The sequence below is a fragment of the Triturus cristatus genome, chromosome 7 (genome assembly GCF_964204655.1).
Source record: "Triturus cristatus chromosome 7, aTriCri1.1, whole genome shotgun sequence".
Lineage (NCBI taxonomy): Eukaryota > Metazoa > Chordata > Amphibia > Caudata > Salamandridae > Triturus > Triturus cristatus.
Window position 1 is genome coordinate 519,524,114 of NC_140590.1, and position 18,752 is coordinate 519,542,865.

The following is an 18,752-nucleotide window of genomic DNA, read 5'->3' on the forward strand; positions in this document are numbered from 1 at the left end:
AAAGTAACCTTTTCCTCACATTTCTGTGTAGGAAAGTTGAGGTGACCATCAGGCCTGTGCACATTGCCTACCACCCAGCTTTCCCTCAGGCCTCAAAACACTTTGAGGTTTGCAGGGGATTCCGAATAAGAAAACGTTTGTGGATCCACAGAAGCCACACATCCCTGTACACCCCCAGGTGTCTAGTTTTCAGAAATGTCTGGCTTTGGAAGTTACACTAGATGGATGCCAAGCCCGGGATCAAAAACACAGATGCCCCGTTGCAAAAAACTGGTTGTTTTGTGATGGATCATTTTGATGTCTTCACAATACGTTTTGGGCCCTTCCTTGTCGTGGGCCCTTGGTCCACCCGCTCAAGTGGAGCATTTTTATCGGGAGACCTGTAGGAATGCTGAATAGTAGGAAATTTGTGCCGGCTCGGTGATCCCACAACTTTCCCACACAGAAATTAGGAAAATGTGACCTTTTAGCTTAATTTAAGGTTTAATTATTCAGTTAGTGATCAGTTTCCAAACAGATGCGAGGGCAGAAAGTGTTCACTACAGAGAGAGTATACACTGGCAGTAAAAAGCAGCAACTTAAAACCACCAAAACATTATTGCACACCCATCCACTAGACAATCACAGTCATACTGGTTGGATTGGCATGAAGGTAAGTAAATGGTTCATAAAAGAACTTTATTCATAACAACTGGACAAAATAAAATCTGCAAAAGTCGTTGTTAATTATTTCAACATCAGATCAGAGAACCACTAACTTACAGCTCGTGAGCTGTAAAGCCATGTCAAGGCACCAACCGCTTTGCAGTGCATTCACACGCCTTTCATACGTTACACACAGAAATCATTCACACTGCCAGCTGCGGGCCCAACACAATACAACACTTGCATGTACAAACATAGCCAGTCAAGGGCCCGTCACTCTCATACTTCAACAGGACAGACACACCAACACACTACCTAACATCAGACAACTGACACACACCTCAATAAGTCAATACGCATACTGGCTGCCAGTCACCAACACACCGCCAGTCCACGTACACTGCCAGCTATGCACCAGTCCATGCACACCACCAGCAATGCGGCAGTCTACACACACCGCCAGCTAAACGCTAGTCCGCACACACAGCCAGCCCATTTACACCACCTGCCAAGCACCAGTCCATGTAACCCACCTGCCAAGCACCAGTCCGTGCACACTGCCTGACAAGCGCCAGTCCCCACACACCACCATCAATATGCCAGCCTCACACTTTGCGAGCCAGTTCAAACACACCATCAGCCAAACGCCAGTCCACACACACAGCAAGCCAAATGCCAGTACATACACACCCAGCCAAACACCAGTACACACAGACCTTGAGCTGATCTCCAGTTCTCACACATACACTTTCTCTGTTGTCTAGTGGTTTTCTCCCCCCCCACCCCACCCCTGGGGGCAGATGGGCCTAAATATATGGCTGATCTGACCCAAGGAAAGGCAGCGAATGGTCAAAATATTTCTCCCATAATGGGGAACAACCCTTGCCCATGGGGCTGCTCCCTGACATCTAAATAAAGAAAATTCCTGGTGTCTAGTGGCTGTTTGCTCGCCGTATGGGGCAGATGTGCCTAAGAATTTGGCACATCTGCCCCTTGAAAGGGGGGTATGCAGAAAATGGTCAAAATATTGCCCCCCCTAATCAATCAATCAATCAATCATAGGCATTTATAAAGCGCACTACTCACCCGGAGGGTCTCAAGGCGCTAGGGGGGGGGGGGGGTCCGCTACTGCTCGAACAACCAGGTCTTGAGCTTCTTCCTGAAGGAGAGGTGGTCTTGGGTCAGGCGTAGGTCGGTGGGGAGGGCGTTCCAAGTCTTGGCGGCCAGGTGGGAGAAGGATCTTCCTCCTGTTGTCGCTCTGTGGATGCGGGGGACGGCTGCGAGGGCGTGACTGGTCGAGCGGAGGTGGCGTTTGGGAGCGTAGAAGTTGAGGCGGCTGTTGAGGTAGGTCGGGCCTTGGTTGTGTAGGGCTTTGTGTGCGTGGGTGAGGAGCCGGAAGGTGATTCTTTTGTTGATCGGGAGCCAGTGCAGGTCTCTCAGGTGTCTGGAGATGTGAGTTCGTCTGGGGACGTCGAGGATGAGTCTCGCCGAGGCGTTCTGGATCCGCTGGAGTCTCTTCTGGAGCTTGGCGGTGGTACCGGCGTAGAGGGCGTTGCCGTAGTCCAGTCGACTGGTGACGAGGGCCTGGGTGACCGTCTTCCTGGTCTCGGTGGGGATCCACCGGAAGATCTTACGTAGCATGCGCAGGATGTTGAAACAGGACGAGGAGACGGCGTTGACTTGTCTGGTCATGGAGAGGGAGGAGTCCAGGATGAAGCCCAGGTTGCGTGCGTGGTCTGTCGGTTTGGGTGCGTTGCCCGGGGCGGGGGGCCACCAGGAGTCGTCCCAGGCGGAGGGTGAGGAGCCCAGGATGAGGACTTCCGTCTTGTCTGTGTTCAGTTTCAGGCGGCTGGTCGTCATCCACTCGGCCACGTTTTTCATCCCTTCGTGTAGGTTGGCTCTGGCGGGGTCGTTGGTCAGGGAGAGGATCAGCTGGGATGACCATTGCCATGTGCCCGCTCCCCGATGTATAAATAACGAAAATCTTAGGTGTCTACTGCCTTTCTACTCCTTCCCCACACTTGGGGCAGATCGGCCTAAAAATGCGGTCGGGGGGGGCAAATAACATAATGTGGAGCAACCCTTTCCTAAGCGGCCGCTGCCCGACTTGGTGTCTAGTGGCTTTCTGCCTCCCGTGGGGGTAGATGGGCCTAAAAATATGGCCCCGTAATGGGGAGCTACCCTTGCCCAAGGATCAACTCCCCAAAGGAATACAAAATCCCTGGTGGCCTATTGAGTGCATTTATGCAGTGCGATTGCGGCGCCACCATTCCCCCTGGTGCCTATTTGCCCGCCCCGATCCCTCCCAAGATGAAAAACTCAGTTTCCTCCGATACACTGGAAGGAGTGGCTTCCAGCGCGTCCCCGGCCTCCTCTGATGACGTTGGTGAGCAGTGTGTGCACCAGCGTCATCAGATCGCTGATGGGGAAGGGGGTGGTAGCAGAAGCACCTCCGCTGCCACCCCCCAATGGAGGTATGTTGGGGGCTGTGGGGGAGCACCAGTGCTCCCAACAAAGGTGGGTGCCAGGACAGCTTGGAACTGTCCTACGCACACACACACCTTGTGCGTGGACGGCTCAAAGCCATCTGACACACTGAAAAAACTTTAAATAAATTTTATAAAAATGTATTTTTACTACAAACATGTATAAAGTGCCAATCTTACCGCTCGTGCTGGAGAACACCCTTGAAGAGCTAGTACAACCCCCTTCTCCCGCCCTTCTGGAAGAGAACATCTCATTTATACAGAACGTTTTGAACGATATAGAATACAGGCATTATTAAGGTGAGTAAAATGTACATTTCTATATGCACCTTGTTTGTTTACATTCAAAATATCCAAATGTATGTTCAGTTTTGTGTTTTTTTTACTTCAGTGAAAGGCATGTTGATGTTTAGGTGAGACACAGATTGATTTTTTTAGATCAATGGTGAACTGCTTAGGTCATGGTCATATTGATCTCTAGGTCAGCAATGTGTTGATGCTTTTAAGAAAGTGATACATTAATTTTAAGGTTAAGGAAGCGTTGATGTTTCGGCTAGCTCTAGGGATGTTTAAGTGTGTGAAACTTGTTGATATTCTGCATAGGTAGTCATACATTTTGAACTGAAAAAGTATTCTTTTTGATGCTAAGGACAAAGTGATGTTTAGGCCCAAGAGACATGTATAGGTAAGCCAAGGAGCCATTGGTGTTTAAGCCAGAGATGCATTGATATACAGGTTGGGACCACTTTGATAATAAAATCAGGGGCAGCTTGATTTTTTTATTCAGTACATGTTGTTTATAAAAAAGAAATTCAGCTAAGGATACATTGATATTGAGAGCATGAATGTGTACCTGTTTAGGTCCTGAGAGACACAATATAGTTCAGGAATATGTAGATTTATAGGTCATGGGCACATTGATTTTCAATTAGTGGACATGTAGACATCATTGATCTGAGTTTTTATTTGGGTGGAAGTCAAATAAGGGCATTGATTTTTCTTTAGCATACACGTTTCTATTCCATTGAAACAAATTAGACTTTGTCAGGTGTTGTAAAATAGTTGAGTAATAGTGGCAGTACTGAGAATCATATGGCAGGAAAACTAAAGTGTGATATGTATATGAGGAGTACTTATACTGTCACTAGACTAGAGGCTGCTGCATGCACTGGGTGGGCCTCGAAGCAAATGGTGAGTTTATACGTTTTTGCAAGTATGGTAGTAGCAGTTGAAGCCAAAAGGACATGATTAAGATTCATCTGCAGAGCTGTAGGTAATGTTCTTGAATGATAGTAGCAAAAATGTGCAGTTTTACACTACAGTTATACATTTTATAGAACATGCTTATGGAGGCAGTGATTTGATCCCATTTGTTGATGATTGAAATGCACCGGGACTTCGCTGTTTCTTCTAAACATAGAATAAATGATTCCTGCAGTTAGGCTTCAGTCCACTTACTGAGACTTTCGTAGTACAGTACATGGATAGAAGAGTTTGGTAGATAAAGATTTACCTGCAGTTACTAAGGTGTATTTCCTTTTGGTATATGCTAGGAGTCCATGAGATATTTGTACTAACTCAGTGAGTATTTGGGAAGTCATGAGGGCAGCCCATACCTACAATAAGAAAAGCAAGTGGTCTTTCATATCACCAGTACTGGAAAAGAATAGTGGAGTGTGTATGTCAAGACTGAGATGATTTTATAGAACTGTTTAGAAGTAGGATATGTGTAAGATATGAAGCATGTAGAGTCAGGAACTGGCAAAGCACTGGCATTGCTTTAACTCAAGACTGAGATCCTTCTGCAGGACTTGTTCCATCTCTTGGACAGCAGCAGATTCTGAAACCAAGTTATGATATTCTTTTAGCGACTGCTTGAAGCCTCAACACACGTATCGCAGCATCTGTTGTGGTTGGAACTTTTAATGTTTGGGCAGCACTTTGTGTGGCTTGTTCTCTATATACAGTTGGTGTTGTATCTCATAACAGGATAGCTTTTACGGAGTCGTTTGAGTTTTTATAGAGCCACAAGAGACCCCTGAAATAGCAGATCATTGGGCTCGAACAATGTCTGCCAGACACTAAGTAACACTGTAAATCATGAGGCCTACCCGAGTGATTTTAAGAAGTGGGCATTACAGTTCCTTGTCTTTCTTAGCTACTTCTTAGCTACTTCTTTGCTGGTTCTACAGGGTCATCCCCAACAACATCCCAGATTGCCTCGCTGCAGCCTCCGAGTGCCTGGCCACCCAGTGCCTCCAGCTATGCTAGCTCTATCAGCAACATTGCATCCGCACCTAGTGTTGCAGGTATGAACAATGGGAGTTCCAGTTTTACAAACCCACCCTTCTTTACTTTCCCTTTTTAAACCACTGTAGCTAACTTGGACCCAGACCCTTCGTTTTTAGCTGTGAAAATTCCGCACCAGTCCTTCCTGTCATGTTTTCAGTGCTTATCCCACTCCCCAAGGTAGTGCCTGTCAAAGTAGAGATTCCAACTACAGAAAGTGTTTTGGTGAATTCTGAAAGTCCATGATGCTCCAAGTAGGTCTGAGTCTGAGATGTTATGAACTTGGTGAAAGTCAAGTGCTCTGTTCTGAAGACTACCTCCAAGCCAAAGGTAGAAACGCATTAAAGACTTAAGTTTTGAAACATTTATCATGTATTCAGAAATCATCATAGTGCACCCGGCCAGAGTAAAACACGTACAAGAGGCCTCCCACATTATTTGTTTGCTCTGGTTTGTGACTATATTGTTTAAATAAATTAATTATATATTGAGAACGGTCTGCTTCTCATCGCTTTGCCAACCCTTCCCATCATCTATTTGCTGAATATTTGGCAGAGTGTCTAATAGGTATTCTCTGCACGTACCACATTTTCTACCCATCCTTTCAGAGGACTTGAAGAAACAGGAGTCCTGCATTCAGATCTTTGATATAGATAGAAAAGAGACCACAAAGTGTAATTTTACTTCGTTGCTCAGTGAACAGCGCAGACAGCAGCAGCATGAGCTGCCACAAAAGAAAATAATTGTTTACTCAAATGCTTACTCACGGTCAGATCAAATATATATATACTTGAGTGAGTGGGAGCTTTCTTCTTAGGTAGAACAAGTAGACCACATTCATACATCGAACCTCTTCTATGACACAGATAAAAGAAGCCCAGCACATGCTGCAGCTTAGATAAAATACTTGACCACACTTGGTGTTGGCTTTGGATGATTGTAAGGAGTAGGCCCTATCCCTAAGCTGAGAGACTGAATTTGCAAGGTGCAAAAGCTAGGGGCTGTGATAACCTGAATAGAAACCCCAGAGGATTGTCTTTGCTTTAACCAAGTGAGTCGCTATCATTCTAGTCCTGCAGTGGCACACACATGGTGAATGTTGTTGAATGATTTCTTCTCTTACCAGTATGTTTGTGTTTTCTGTTCCAGGAAAATTGTCGGACATGAAGTCTACATGGTCTCCGGGCCCCATTTCGCACACACAAGCCTCATTATCCCAAGAACTCTGGAAAGTTCCCAGAAACACTAATGCTCCAACAAGACCACCACCGGGCCTGTCACATGCCAAGCCGTCATCCACCTGGGGTGCCAACCAACTGGGCTGGACCAGCTCCTATTCCTCTGGTACTATCATTACTGCTGTTCTCATTGGCCTATGTTTCATGACAGCGATCTTACTAAATGTGATTCAAATTTGTAGATGCTTGAATTACAAAGAAAACCCTTGGTTTTCTGATGTGCTTTGTTTAGGCTAATCAGGCCAGTACTGCCAAAGGCTACAAATGGATCTTGTGTATCAGGAAACAAGCGGTTGCAGATTGTTTGCGCTGTGATCTTCTAACCTATGTCTGTTAAACTGCAATGTGAAGCCAGAGCCTTCTACCCAGCAATTGTATTTTTTGTTTTTTTTGTCCTATGCAACTGTTGATAAGATCATTGATGTATGCCGTGCCTCTTCCTTAAACGATTAGTGTCCCAATATCTGTGCCCCACAGCACGTATACAATAGGCTTTTCCTCATTGCATGGTAATCAGCAGGTTTGTTGTGTCCACGGGAACATATTTGCATGTGACTGAGGCCTAGTTGCAGCATATATACTGTAGATCAATGCTTTCAACATTCTCCAGCCATCAAGTGGCTGGGATCGGAATAAAAAAACGAAGAGTTCGATATTTAGTGCCTCAATACGCACTCATCTTGTGATGTCTGCAGGACACATAGCTCCTTCTTTTCTCTCAGGAGGATCTCCAATGATAGTCATAAGCACTGAGTGGTCCCGCCCACATGCAGAGATCCCTGAGCACTTCTTTAAAATATATTTTCTCAAGTGTAGATTTTCATCTTTCTTCAGTAAGGCCTGGAGAGACACTTAAGAAAATAATAATCTGCAGCCTATAAGAAAGGCTACGTTGGCCAATTCCTTCATATTGCATTTTAAAAAGGGCAATAATATATTCAAGAAAATTCAGACAAATTAACTGGAATTGTGATTTGACTGTTTACATCTCTTTCGGAAACCACATTGTAGCCCCATAGAATGCCATCATATAGATGTGACGAGCGTCTGTGCCTTTAAGGGCTTATAGCCTACTAGTATCCATTCATGCCCAGCAGGTGGAAGTTGCCTCAGCTCTTTTCTCCAGCTTCTGGTAACAGGAACTTGGAACACTGAGCTCAGGCTTTTTTCCTTCAGAAATTTCACTACGTAATTTTTGAGAACAACTTAACTAGATGCTTTCATCTGTACCTGTGTTGGTCTGTATTTTCCGTTAGAAAAATGTTTTCATTCATCAGATAAAATGCCCTCTTTATTTGACCAGTGGACTGCCTGCGTAAGAAAGGAGGTCAGGTCAGACCATCATGATGTCTGTAACTTCTGCCTTCCTGAAAGTCACATTCCTGACAGATGTTCACACTGCAAGAATTTTTTCAGGCACACCCTGCGGGACAGGGAGAAGATTTGTCTCAGTGGAACAGAGAAGCCACACAGGCAGTAGCAGGTGCTGTCTGAAAGTAGGACATCACAGGAGCTACGAGAGGGTCAGTCCTCTACCAGGGCTCTTCTACCTTTTGTCTGAGGATTCCCGGGTGAAGGAGATCCAAAAAGAGATGCCCTTCCTGGTTGATGTTGAGACAATGTACAGTGCATATGTGTTCACCCTCAAGAGCTGGGTTGACATCAAAGAGGAAATGACATTTGACGGCAAAACATAGGAAGTTGACATATAAGGATACCACTATGTTGAGACGTAGGAGAAGTTGGGCATTGAGAAGTCTTTATATGTCAAGGAGTCTGTTGACGTTAAGGCACTCCAGATCAGTAGAGAGAATAAGAAAATCAAGATTAAGGCGTTTACTATCATCTGATTCTGAATATTGCAAGACATATTCATCATCGTTGCTCATATTGCTTTCAGATTCTCTGATGCTTCCTCAGGCGCCTCTTCCATCTCCTACACCGGCCCCTCCCACAGCCAGAGACCCCTTCGGAAGCAACTTTGCTGGCTACACCTCTTACTACTCTTCCGCGATCAAGATCTACTCACTCCAGATTTTGAGTCTAGAGCACGAGTGCCCTTGAGACATAGCCATCGGTCTTGCACTCCTCTTCGCAACAATCTTCCCAGCACACACGTCATTAGCGTCCTGCATCCAGCTCAGTCGAGGCTCCAGGAAAAGTTTCGGCCTCTGGAGCAGGACCCATTATTCCTTAGTTCTGATCCTCCTCCCTAGTTCAGTGGTCATTCTAGCTGCAAAAAGGTGCATTCTACTACCCTTTAGTCTACAGTTCCTCTGGACAAAGAGAAAAAAAACTTGATTTGGGGGGGGGGGCGCAAGATGTGTGGTACGGAAGCCACTAAAGTGAAGGCAGTAATTGTATCTGCCTTGCTGGGCAAGTACAACAGGGTCTTATGGGACTCCTTGCAGCAGTTTGCAGAACACCTCCTGAGATATACAAGGGAAGATTTCCCTTAAGTGGTGAATGAGTGCGGGACTGTCTCCAACCAAATCATTAGTGCTTCTGCAGACTCTTCACTACTGGCAGCCAACGCATATTGCCATGGATTGGCATTCTTGGCTTATTTTAACTGCATTAAAACAAAAATCCTTGCAGCTGATTATTAATCTACCCTTCTCGGGCAGCACCTTATTCAGCAGTCATATCAATGATGAAATGGCTCGTATGTAATCTGAAATGGAGACTTTAAAGGCACTGAGTCCTGAAAAGCATTAGGAACAATGCAGGCACGCTTAGAAGCATTATGAAAGATGTTTCTATCCATAGTGTGTTCAAACCCCTCAATGGTTGCATGGTCAGCAACAACAAAGACCTTTCCAGCAACACCAGTGTCGTCAACCCAAAGGAAGAGTGGGCCACCAGCCTGCCCAAGCAGGAAAGTCTCCAGCAGGCTCCAAGCAATGAATTCTGCTTCCCTCTATACCGGTACCAACACTGGTAGGGGGGAAGTGTTTCACTTTTGCAGACAAAGTGGCAATCCGTCACTAAAGATGCCTCGGTTCTGTATATTATTCATAATGGTTATTGTCTCAGATTTACCAGCCCTCAGCCAAATATTCCACCCAAACCATCTCATCAGCATCTACAGATGCTAAGATCAGAAGTAAACATCCTTCTGCAGAAGCAAGCGGTGGAGATTGTTCCTCACTAACGAGGTATGGGGATTTATTCAGGTTATTTTTTGGTGAAAAAGAAAGGCCCCAAATTCATATTCAGACTCGTATTAGATCTGAAACCACCCAGCTCATGGATTTGAAGGGAAAAGTTCTGAATGCTAGCATTACATCACATTTTTCCCTAATCCATCAGGCAGATGGCTGTGCTCAATAGACCTCCAGGATGTGTACTTTGATGTTTCAATATCCAGAAAGCACCGCAAATTCCTGAGATTTGTAGTTGGTCACAAGCACGAACAGCATAAGGTACATCGGTTTGGCCTCAAATCAGCCCCCAGAACTTTCTTGAAGTGCTTGGCAATGGTCGTCGCACATCTTAGAAAACAACAACAAGAAGCCCAACTCAATTAGATGACCATCAGTATTCTCCACCGATTAGGCCTCCATGTCAATCACAACAAATCCACCTCTTCTTCAGTCCATTCTCTGCATTATCTGGGAGCCACAGTCAACACCATATAAACAAGAGTGTCTACTTCGGAGGAGAGACTTATCAATCTGTCTGAAGTGTCACTCTCGCATGACAGTGTCTTGTCCCACAGTGAGAAAATTGTCATCTCTATTGTGCTCTATGGCATTGCGCATTTTTCCTACTCCAAACGCCTGTCTCTATGTGAGACCACTGTAAGAATGTCTGGAGAATCGGTGGGATCAATATTCAGAAAATTGGCAGGACAGGATCGCTCTCTCCCAAAGCAAAACAGTCCCTTAAATGATGGTGCTCACTGAAAAATCTCCTTCAAGGGATGTTCCCTCTTGGAAAATAGTAACAGATGCCTCTCTGTTAGATTTGGAAACGCATGTGGATCATCTTCAAATCCAGGGAACATGGTCTTTGAGGAAATGTATTTATCACATCAATCTCCTTGAGCTACAAGCGGTTCACCTAGCTCTGAATCATTTCTCCCGACTTTCAAGGCAAAATTCCTGTTTGTTCAGACAGACAACACGACAACAACATACTATTTGAACAAGCAAGGGGGAACAAGGTCCATGCCATTGCCCCACAAAGCCCAGACAATGTGGAATTGGCTGATAACAAGAGACCTAAGAATAACTAACTCATCTGCAAGGTGCTCAAAATGTTCAAGCAGACTCCCTAAGCAAGGTTCTTCAGGAAAACCATGAGTGGGTTCTTCACAACGAGGTCATACAAAGCATCTTCAGTATGTGGGGTACTCCACACACAGATTTATTCACAACCGCGGAAACCAAAAATTGCCCAAACTTTACCTCGAGGTACTACCAACCAGGAATGCTGGGGAAGTCGCTATGAATCAACTGGTCTGGCAGATTTCTCTACACCTTTCCTCCGATGCCCCTAATTCCATAAATTCTCATCAAACTGTCTTACTCGAAAGCCAGAATGAGATTGATAGCTCCGGAGTGGCCCCGACAATGGTGGTTCACATTCCTTCTCCATATGTCGGAGCGCCCACACGTGAAACTGCTGTGCAGACCAGACCTTCTCATGTAGTTCGGAGGCCAGATAGTTCATGCCAATCTCTCCTCTTTGAGTTTGGCAGCAAGCCTCCTGAGCTAGCGCAATATGGGCATTTTAATCTTCCACAAGAATACATGAGCATTCTCAAGGAGGCAAAAAGACGATCAACACGTTCAGCTTATTCATTTAAATGGAAGAGATTCTGTATCTGGTGATCCAACGAGCTGTCATGAAGAAACAGTTCTTCAATATTTGCTTTGTTTGGCAAAATCAGGCATACTGTTCTCTTCTATTAATTTTCATTTAGCGGCAGTTACTGTCTACTGGAAATGTCCTTCACAAACCTGTTATTAAGGACTTCTTAGAGAGTTTGAAAAGGGTTTTCCCTCCGGTACGGTGTCCATCCCTTCCCTGGGAATTCAACATGGTCCTTTGAAGCCTCATGCAGGCCCCTTTTGACCCATTCATAAATCCTTATTGAAACACCTTTCTTGGAAAGCTGCTTTCCTCCTAGCTATCACGTCAGCATGTAGGGTTAGTGAGATTCAGGCGTTATGGTCTCACAAACCATATACAGCTTTTCATAGTGGCACTGTAGTATTGAGGACTCAGACGAAAATCTTACCTAAATTGCTTTTGGATTTACACATTAACCAGTCCATTTCTTTGCCTACGTTCTTTAAATAACCTTCCACTCCTGCTGAAAAACCTCTCCATACTTTAGATGACAGGCGAGTCTTAAACAAAACGAACAATATCCGCAAGTCAGACCAGTTGTTTGTAAACTATGTGCCAGTCTCATCAGGTTTAGCCACATCTGAACAGTCTATATCCTGATGGATAGTGTTTTACATTCTGTTATGCTCCCAGAAAGCAAATAAGGTTCTGTCTAGTAGATCTAATGCTCAGTCCACAAGAGGGAAAGCGGATACCGCTGCTTTAATAAGAGATATTCTAATCGCTAAAATATACAAAGCGGCTACGTGGAGATCTGTTCACAATTTTACCACAATTGCTAGACTGAGATGTTAGAACAGGTGCTCAAGTAGGGTAGGCATCCCTGAGAAATTAATTTGCCAATCTGGTCTGAGGGCCGTCTCTGTTTTCTTTCCACTGCAGTTTGTGGGAATGGGCTTGCTACTCTCTTCAGTACTTATGCCTATCAATTGAGATTCCCCGAGAGAGAAGGAATGGGTTCTCATCTGTAATCTTAGTTCTCTTACATGGGGAATCTCTAATGAAGTCCTACCAACCCACCTTCCTACCCGGTGGAAGTAACAGACGATGATTGGACAATTTTCCTACCTAATTCTGCCACTGTCGTAGCAAAAGAAAACTGAGGCAACTGCCACCTGCTGGGCATGACGGAATACTGGTGAGCTATGAGCCCTTAAAGGCACAGATGCTCTTTTCACATCTGCATAATGACATCCTTTGGGGCTACATTGTCCTTTCCTCGTTTATCTTTCTCCTTTTAAAAAGTGTTTGATAGAGATTTAAGCAGTCCAATATTACAATTCCAGTTAATATGCCTGAATTTTTTTATATATTTATTACCCTTTTTTAAATGCAACCTGAAGCAATTGGGCCAGTGTAGGCTTCCTTATAGGCTGCAGAACATTAATCTCTTAAGCGTCTCTTCAGGCCTTAGTGAAGAAAGGCGAACAACTACACTTAAGAAGTTATATTATAAAGAAGTGCTCCAAGATCCCCGCACGCGGGAGAGACTATTTAGTGCTTATGACTTCATGGAGATTCCCATGAGAGAGAAATATGATTACAGGTAAGAAACCATTCCTTCTCTGCTGCTGTTAAATTTTGCTTTCTGCCATCTGGATCTGAACACTCGCAGGTCAGCCTCTATTTCATTTTAATAAAAAACTCCTAAGCACTTTTCAGAAAACAAAATTAAATCACATAACTCTTATCAAGAAACTTCAACTAGACAGAGTTCAGAGGATATTTTTCCACAGGTTCTTGCACTTCAAACTGAGGACGGGTATCCTTGGTAGTCTCATACATACTCTTAGCACACTATATGCTGTGATTTTATGATATGTAAGGTTTTCTTTTCTAGTTCTTCATACTGTTTCTTCGAGTCTCTCCAACAAGTAGAGACCGTTCACAATGGTTGCAGTCAAAGTCTTGTGTTTACTAATAGCAGCCTGTCTGCTGTGAGACATTAGGGATAGAAGGTGTATTTGATGAGGTGAATTATCCAAGTGACCATAAGAGAGACCGACAACTGAGTTTACGGATGAAAATGACAAATTTGATAGTAAGTCATAGTCCCGAACAGTTCAGCTTCACCCAGAGGACATGGTTGTTTTCCAAATGGCACAGAAGGAACTCAGTGGCTATGTCCAGTGGCTTAATACCACAGCCTCATTACAAGGAGTGCAATGTTTTGGTATGTACACTTGTGCGCCTCATGAAAATAGGCATTTTCAGCTGTGATTGCTTACCATAGTTACTTCTGAGCTGAAATTCACTTAGGGGCTTTCTGGACGTCACCCTTCTTAAGCTCCATCCAAGCCATCTTCGGAGGGGTTTGACCAACCCATCCTATGGGGGCTAAAGTAACATCTAGATGCCAGCCCTGCAATCCAACGGGATCCCACAGGAGGAGACTCACCTTCGAGGAGGCCCTCAACCATCCATCGTAGCTGACACCCAAAAAGGTTAGGCATCAGGACAGCGTCACCTCTCCACTGCTGCCTTCCCTTCCAGTCCTGCTGCTCCTCCCCCTCCTTTTCCAACCTCCCCTTTGCTGCCTGGGCACCTTTATATGCATTCTCCACAGGGATCTCCATGTTCGGGGGATGAGGACAGTCCAGGGTCTCTATGATCCACTCAAGGCTCCTCACTCTTGGAACGATCAGGCTGATCACCTCAGCAGACACTGACCTGAATTTGTTCTTTGCCAAACCCTCTCGCCCTAACCATACCACCTCTTACCACAAGGTAGTGCACAGGGTGGCTGCTTTCTAACAAGTTGAGATGTATGTTCAGACTGAGGAAGGTGATTTCCTGCTGGAAGCCCTCTCCAACATCGCTCCAGTATTTGCTCATGTTGAAGTTCATGCTCAAGCCTAACGGGGACATTTTCAAAGAGCCTGTGAAAGCGAGAGGAGTCATAACTGGAGTTGACAAAGTTTCAGACACCCCCTGCATCAAAGGGAAGTTACTCCCTGATTCTCTAGTGGTCCATATGGCATGGAAGAGAACAAATTCCCAGGGCACAGGGGATGCACCTCATCCAGTCTGGGAGAGCAAGAAAATAGATGATGCTGGCAAGCGTGTTGCAGTGCAATCTGCCACACAGTGGCTCATTGCCAACTCCTTGGGCTTACTCTCCCGGTATGATCATGCCCACTGGGACCACATGGAGGATCTTATCCAATATCTCCCAGAGCAATACTACAAGCAGGGGCAGGAGTTGGTAACAGAGGGGAAGATTATCTCCAGTACCAACATCAGGTGAGCTCTGCATGCCGTGGACAAATTCTGCTTGCTACATTCTCTAGTCTCCTTCTCCACCACCATGCATGGCTGCATATCTCCTGTTTTAAACCAGAGGTACAGCAAAACCTCCTTAATGTGCCATTCGATGGTAAGCATCTTTCTGATGGATACTTCTGCCTGTGGATTCCTCACCTTCTGAATACCCCCTGTGCCAGCATTCAGCGGAAATTCTTTCCTAGCTCTCCCATGTCGACGAGGACATCATAATGCTACGGCTCCGCTCGCGGCTCTGCATGATGTCCCCGGAGCCATAAAAGGACCTCATCAGCGTGATGACGTCCGTTCCTTTTTTATCCGCGCTGTCGACGCGTAACGGTTTTTCTAGGGACTCTCCATTTTCTTTAGAAAGAACTTTGTATCCTCGAGGATTTCCAATGGCTACTTCTAGGATGACTGGGTTTAAGCCCTGCAGGGAGTGCGGCGGTCACATGTCAATCACTGACCCGCATGAAGATTGTCTTTGGTGCTTATCGTCGGATCCTGACGTCGAAGAATGACGAAGCTGCAGGAAAATTAATCCAAAGGCCATTAAGGAGCGCATGGCTAAGCTGTTTATGACCAAAGCCAAAAAGGAGAAGAGGGGTCATAAGAGCGAAGTCATAGTCTTCTCATACTTCGAAATCGAAAAAACAGAAGTCTAAGAGGAGACATGGCTTTTGGCACTGTTCGTCGAAGGTCAGGGCTTCGAGGTCACCTTCTCCAGTTAAATGACTTCGAAGAAAGGACTTTGTTTCTCCTTCTCCGATTCCATCTCCACGGGTGATGCCGGTTCCATCTCCAGTTCCGAGCTCGCCGGCGTCGAAGCGCTCTTCGTCGCATGAAGGATCTCCGGCTCCTGCTATGTCTCCGACGCCCAGGGAGTCTTCTCCAAGCCGTGTGGCTTCGCCTGTGCGGGCCCCGTCCCCGGCTCCGCAGGCTTCAGTTCAGCCTAAGGTGGTTCTGCTTCAGGAAGGTAGAGATCCATATCCTCCTTTTCCTGTTCCTGGATCAGACCCAGCGCATTTTATTAATGCGATGTTAGGCATGTTTGCCAGGTCCTCTACTCCATTTGGTGCGCCTTTGGGCCCCTTGGGTCCTTTGGCTTTTAACTTGGGTGTTCCTCACCACTATCCTCAAGCACCCTTTATGCCATTCTTGCCGTCGACTCCGGCTTGGCATTTCCCGGCGCCGAGGTCTTCCACTCCGGCTCCGCGGACTCCATCGGCTGTCGGGTCGGCGCCGCCTCAAATTCGATCGACGCCGAGGTTTGAGGTTGAGGCTCCTCCATCGACTCCGTTGATGTCCTCATCGGCACCGCGCTTGGCACCGCCGACGCCGATTCTTAAACAGCGCTCTAGGAGGGAGGCACAGACTCCTTGAGGAGGAGGAATATGCTCAGGATCAGGAGGAAGGAGAAATTGTTGAGTCTGTGGACGAGTTTGAGGGCTTGCAGGAGGCCAGTGGGTTTGATACTTCTGAATATTATCTTTCTTCCCCGAAGGCTTGAGTGTTACAAGACATTGCTCCTTATCACGTGGTGATGAGGAAGGCAGCTGATTTGCTTCAGCCTCTGAACCGCTGCTACCCTTTAATGATGCCTTAAAGGAGCCTATATTGGAAGTTTGGCAGAAGCCTTTGTCTGCTCCTGCAGTTTCTCGTTCCATCTCAAGAAGGTACAGACCTGCTCCTGGGGATCCAGCCTTCCAGGCTTCGCATCCATCACCGGAAAGCTTGGTGGTCCAGGCTTCTTGTTCGAAGCAGTCTTCTGGTTCTTTCCCTGCCATACCTGGTGATAGGGATTCTTAAAAGATGGAGCAGGCAGCAAAGGTGTTCGCTTCTGCTAGTATGGCTCTGAAGTCCACTAATGCAACCTATCTTCTTGGGAGGTATATCCATGCTTTGATGGACTCAGTCAAGCAGCTAGCTCCAAAGATGCCTGAAGGGGATCAAAATAATTTCTTGGAGGCCCTTTCTGATTCTCAAGCTGCGGCCCGTCAGGTGATACAATCTGGTCTGGACACTGCTGACTCTGTGGCTCGTGTGATGGGGTCTTCTGTGGCGACAAGAAGACCAGCCTGACTTAGATCGTCCGGATTTTCTCCTGATGTTCAAGTGAATTTGGTGGATTTGCCCTTTGATGGGTCAAGTCTATTTGGGTCAAAGGCTGATTCTGCCTTGCAGCGTTTTAAGGATAGCAGGGCTACTGCAAGGTCTCTGGGCCTCCAGGTGCAGTCCAGAAGATACGGCTACAAGCGGTATTGTGGTTTCGGAAGAGGTGCTTCCTTTCGTGGCCGACAGCAGGCTCAACAGGGCCAGCAGCAGAATCCTTTGTACAAATCGTACAGGGGGAAGAATAAAGGGTGTCTTAGGGGAACCTCTCGGCAGCAATCCTCCTCCTCCTTCACTTCTCCTCCTGCCACCGTTGGTACTTCAGGAAAGCAGTTCTAGATCCCCCATCTTAGAACATGTTGGTCCGGTAGGGGGTTGGGTGTCACACTTTCTACAAGATTGGAAACTGATCAGATAGTTGGGTTTTAAATCTTGTAGAGAATGGGTACACCCTTCCTTTTTTTAGAGATTCCTCCTCCTTACCCTCCTCGCCAAGGTTGGTGCTCAGAGGACCACTTACTGCTTTTGCAGCAGGAAGTTCTTACCTTGTTACAGAAAGGTGCGATAGAGGTGGTTCCAGAGCAGGAGAGGGGTCAGGGATGCGATTCCCGGTATTTCCTGATCACCAGAAAGGACGGTTGATTAAGGCCGATTTTGGACCTCACAATTTTGAATCTTTACCTCAGGCAGGAAAAGTTCAAAATGTTGTCCTTGGCTCAGGTTCTTCTTGCGCTGCAACAGGAAGACTGGATGGTGTCCATCGATCTGCAGGATGCGTATTTTCATCTTCCCATCCTGAAGTCGCATTGGAAGTATCTCAGGTTAATGGTAGGATCGCAACACTACCAGTTTGCGGTTCTTCCGTTCGGTCTGACTTCCGCACCTCGAGTCTTTACGAAGGTGATGGCTGTGGTAGCAGCACATCTCAGAAGGTCAGGGGTTCCTGTTTTCCCATACCTGGACGACTGGCTGTTGAAAGCGGAGTCTCCTGAGTTGGTGTTGCGCCATTTGCAAGCAACAACGCAAATGTTGTACAAGTTGGGTTTCTCAATAAATGTACCCAAATCTCACCTGGTGCCTTCTCAGCGCTGCCTGTTGATAGGGGCAATACTGGACACTACTGTGTGTTGGGCATTTCCACCTCCGCAGAGGTTCGCGACAGTCAGGAAATGATTCTCTTGTTTCATGATGGAGCGGTTGTTCCAGTCCTGAAGGTTCTACGCCTGCTCGGTCTGTTCGCTTCCTGCATACTGTTGGTCGGTCATGCGCGCTGGCACGTGTGGGCACTCCAGTGGTGCCTCCGCAGGCAGTGGTATCAACACAATGGAGATCTCTGGAAGAAGGTCACAATCTCCAGAGAAGTTGCAGCAGAGTTGACTTATTGCGGTGTGCCGGGCAACCTGTCTCAAGGAAAGCCCTTTCAGCTTCCACCTGTGGCCAGTGATCACGGATGCCTCCACTCTAAGGTGGGGTGCTCATCTGGGGGATCTGGAGGTCAAAGGTCCTTGGTCTCAAGAGGAAAGGTTGTTTCACACCAACCTTTTGGAATTGTGGGCGATACGTTTGGCATTAAAGGCATTTCTTCCTTCCCTTCGCGGTCAGTCAGTTCAGGTCATGACGGACAACACTACCGCGATGTGGTATATCAACAAACAGGGAGGAATAGGGTTGTATCGTCTGTCGGGAGGCTCTGGGACTCTGGTCCTGGGCTCAGAACCATCAGATTTGTGTGTTCGCAAATCATCTAGCCGGTATGCTGAATGTTCATGCGGACAGTCTCAGTCGGCATTACTCGGCCAATCACGAGTGGCGGCTTCACCCGGAGGTGGTCCATCACATCTTCCAGATGTGGGGGTCT

General features: G+C 46.4%; 1 protein-coding gene across 9 annotated transcripts in view; it reads left to right on the forward strand.

Annotated features, from left to right (window-relative positions):
* The window catches only part of TNRC6C (trinucleotide repeat containing adaptor 6C), an 854,353-nt gene that overhangs the window by 719,138 nt on the left and 116,463 nt on the right, over positions 1–18,752 (forward strand). For 5 of the 9 annotated variants that reach the window (XM_085616884.1, XM_085616885.1, XM_085616888.1 and 2 more), the window contains 2 exons: positions 5,324–5,440; positions 6,570–6,764. In XM_085616884.1, the coding sequence (XP_085473010.1) occupies positions 5,324–5,440; positions 6,570–6,764 (312 nt within the window). The remainder of the gene's footprint in view (positions 1–5,323; positions 5,441–6,569; positions 6,765–18,752) is intronic. The other 4 variants (XM_085616886.1, XM_085616887.1, XM_085616890.1 and 1 more) reach the window with 1 other exon arrangement.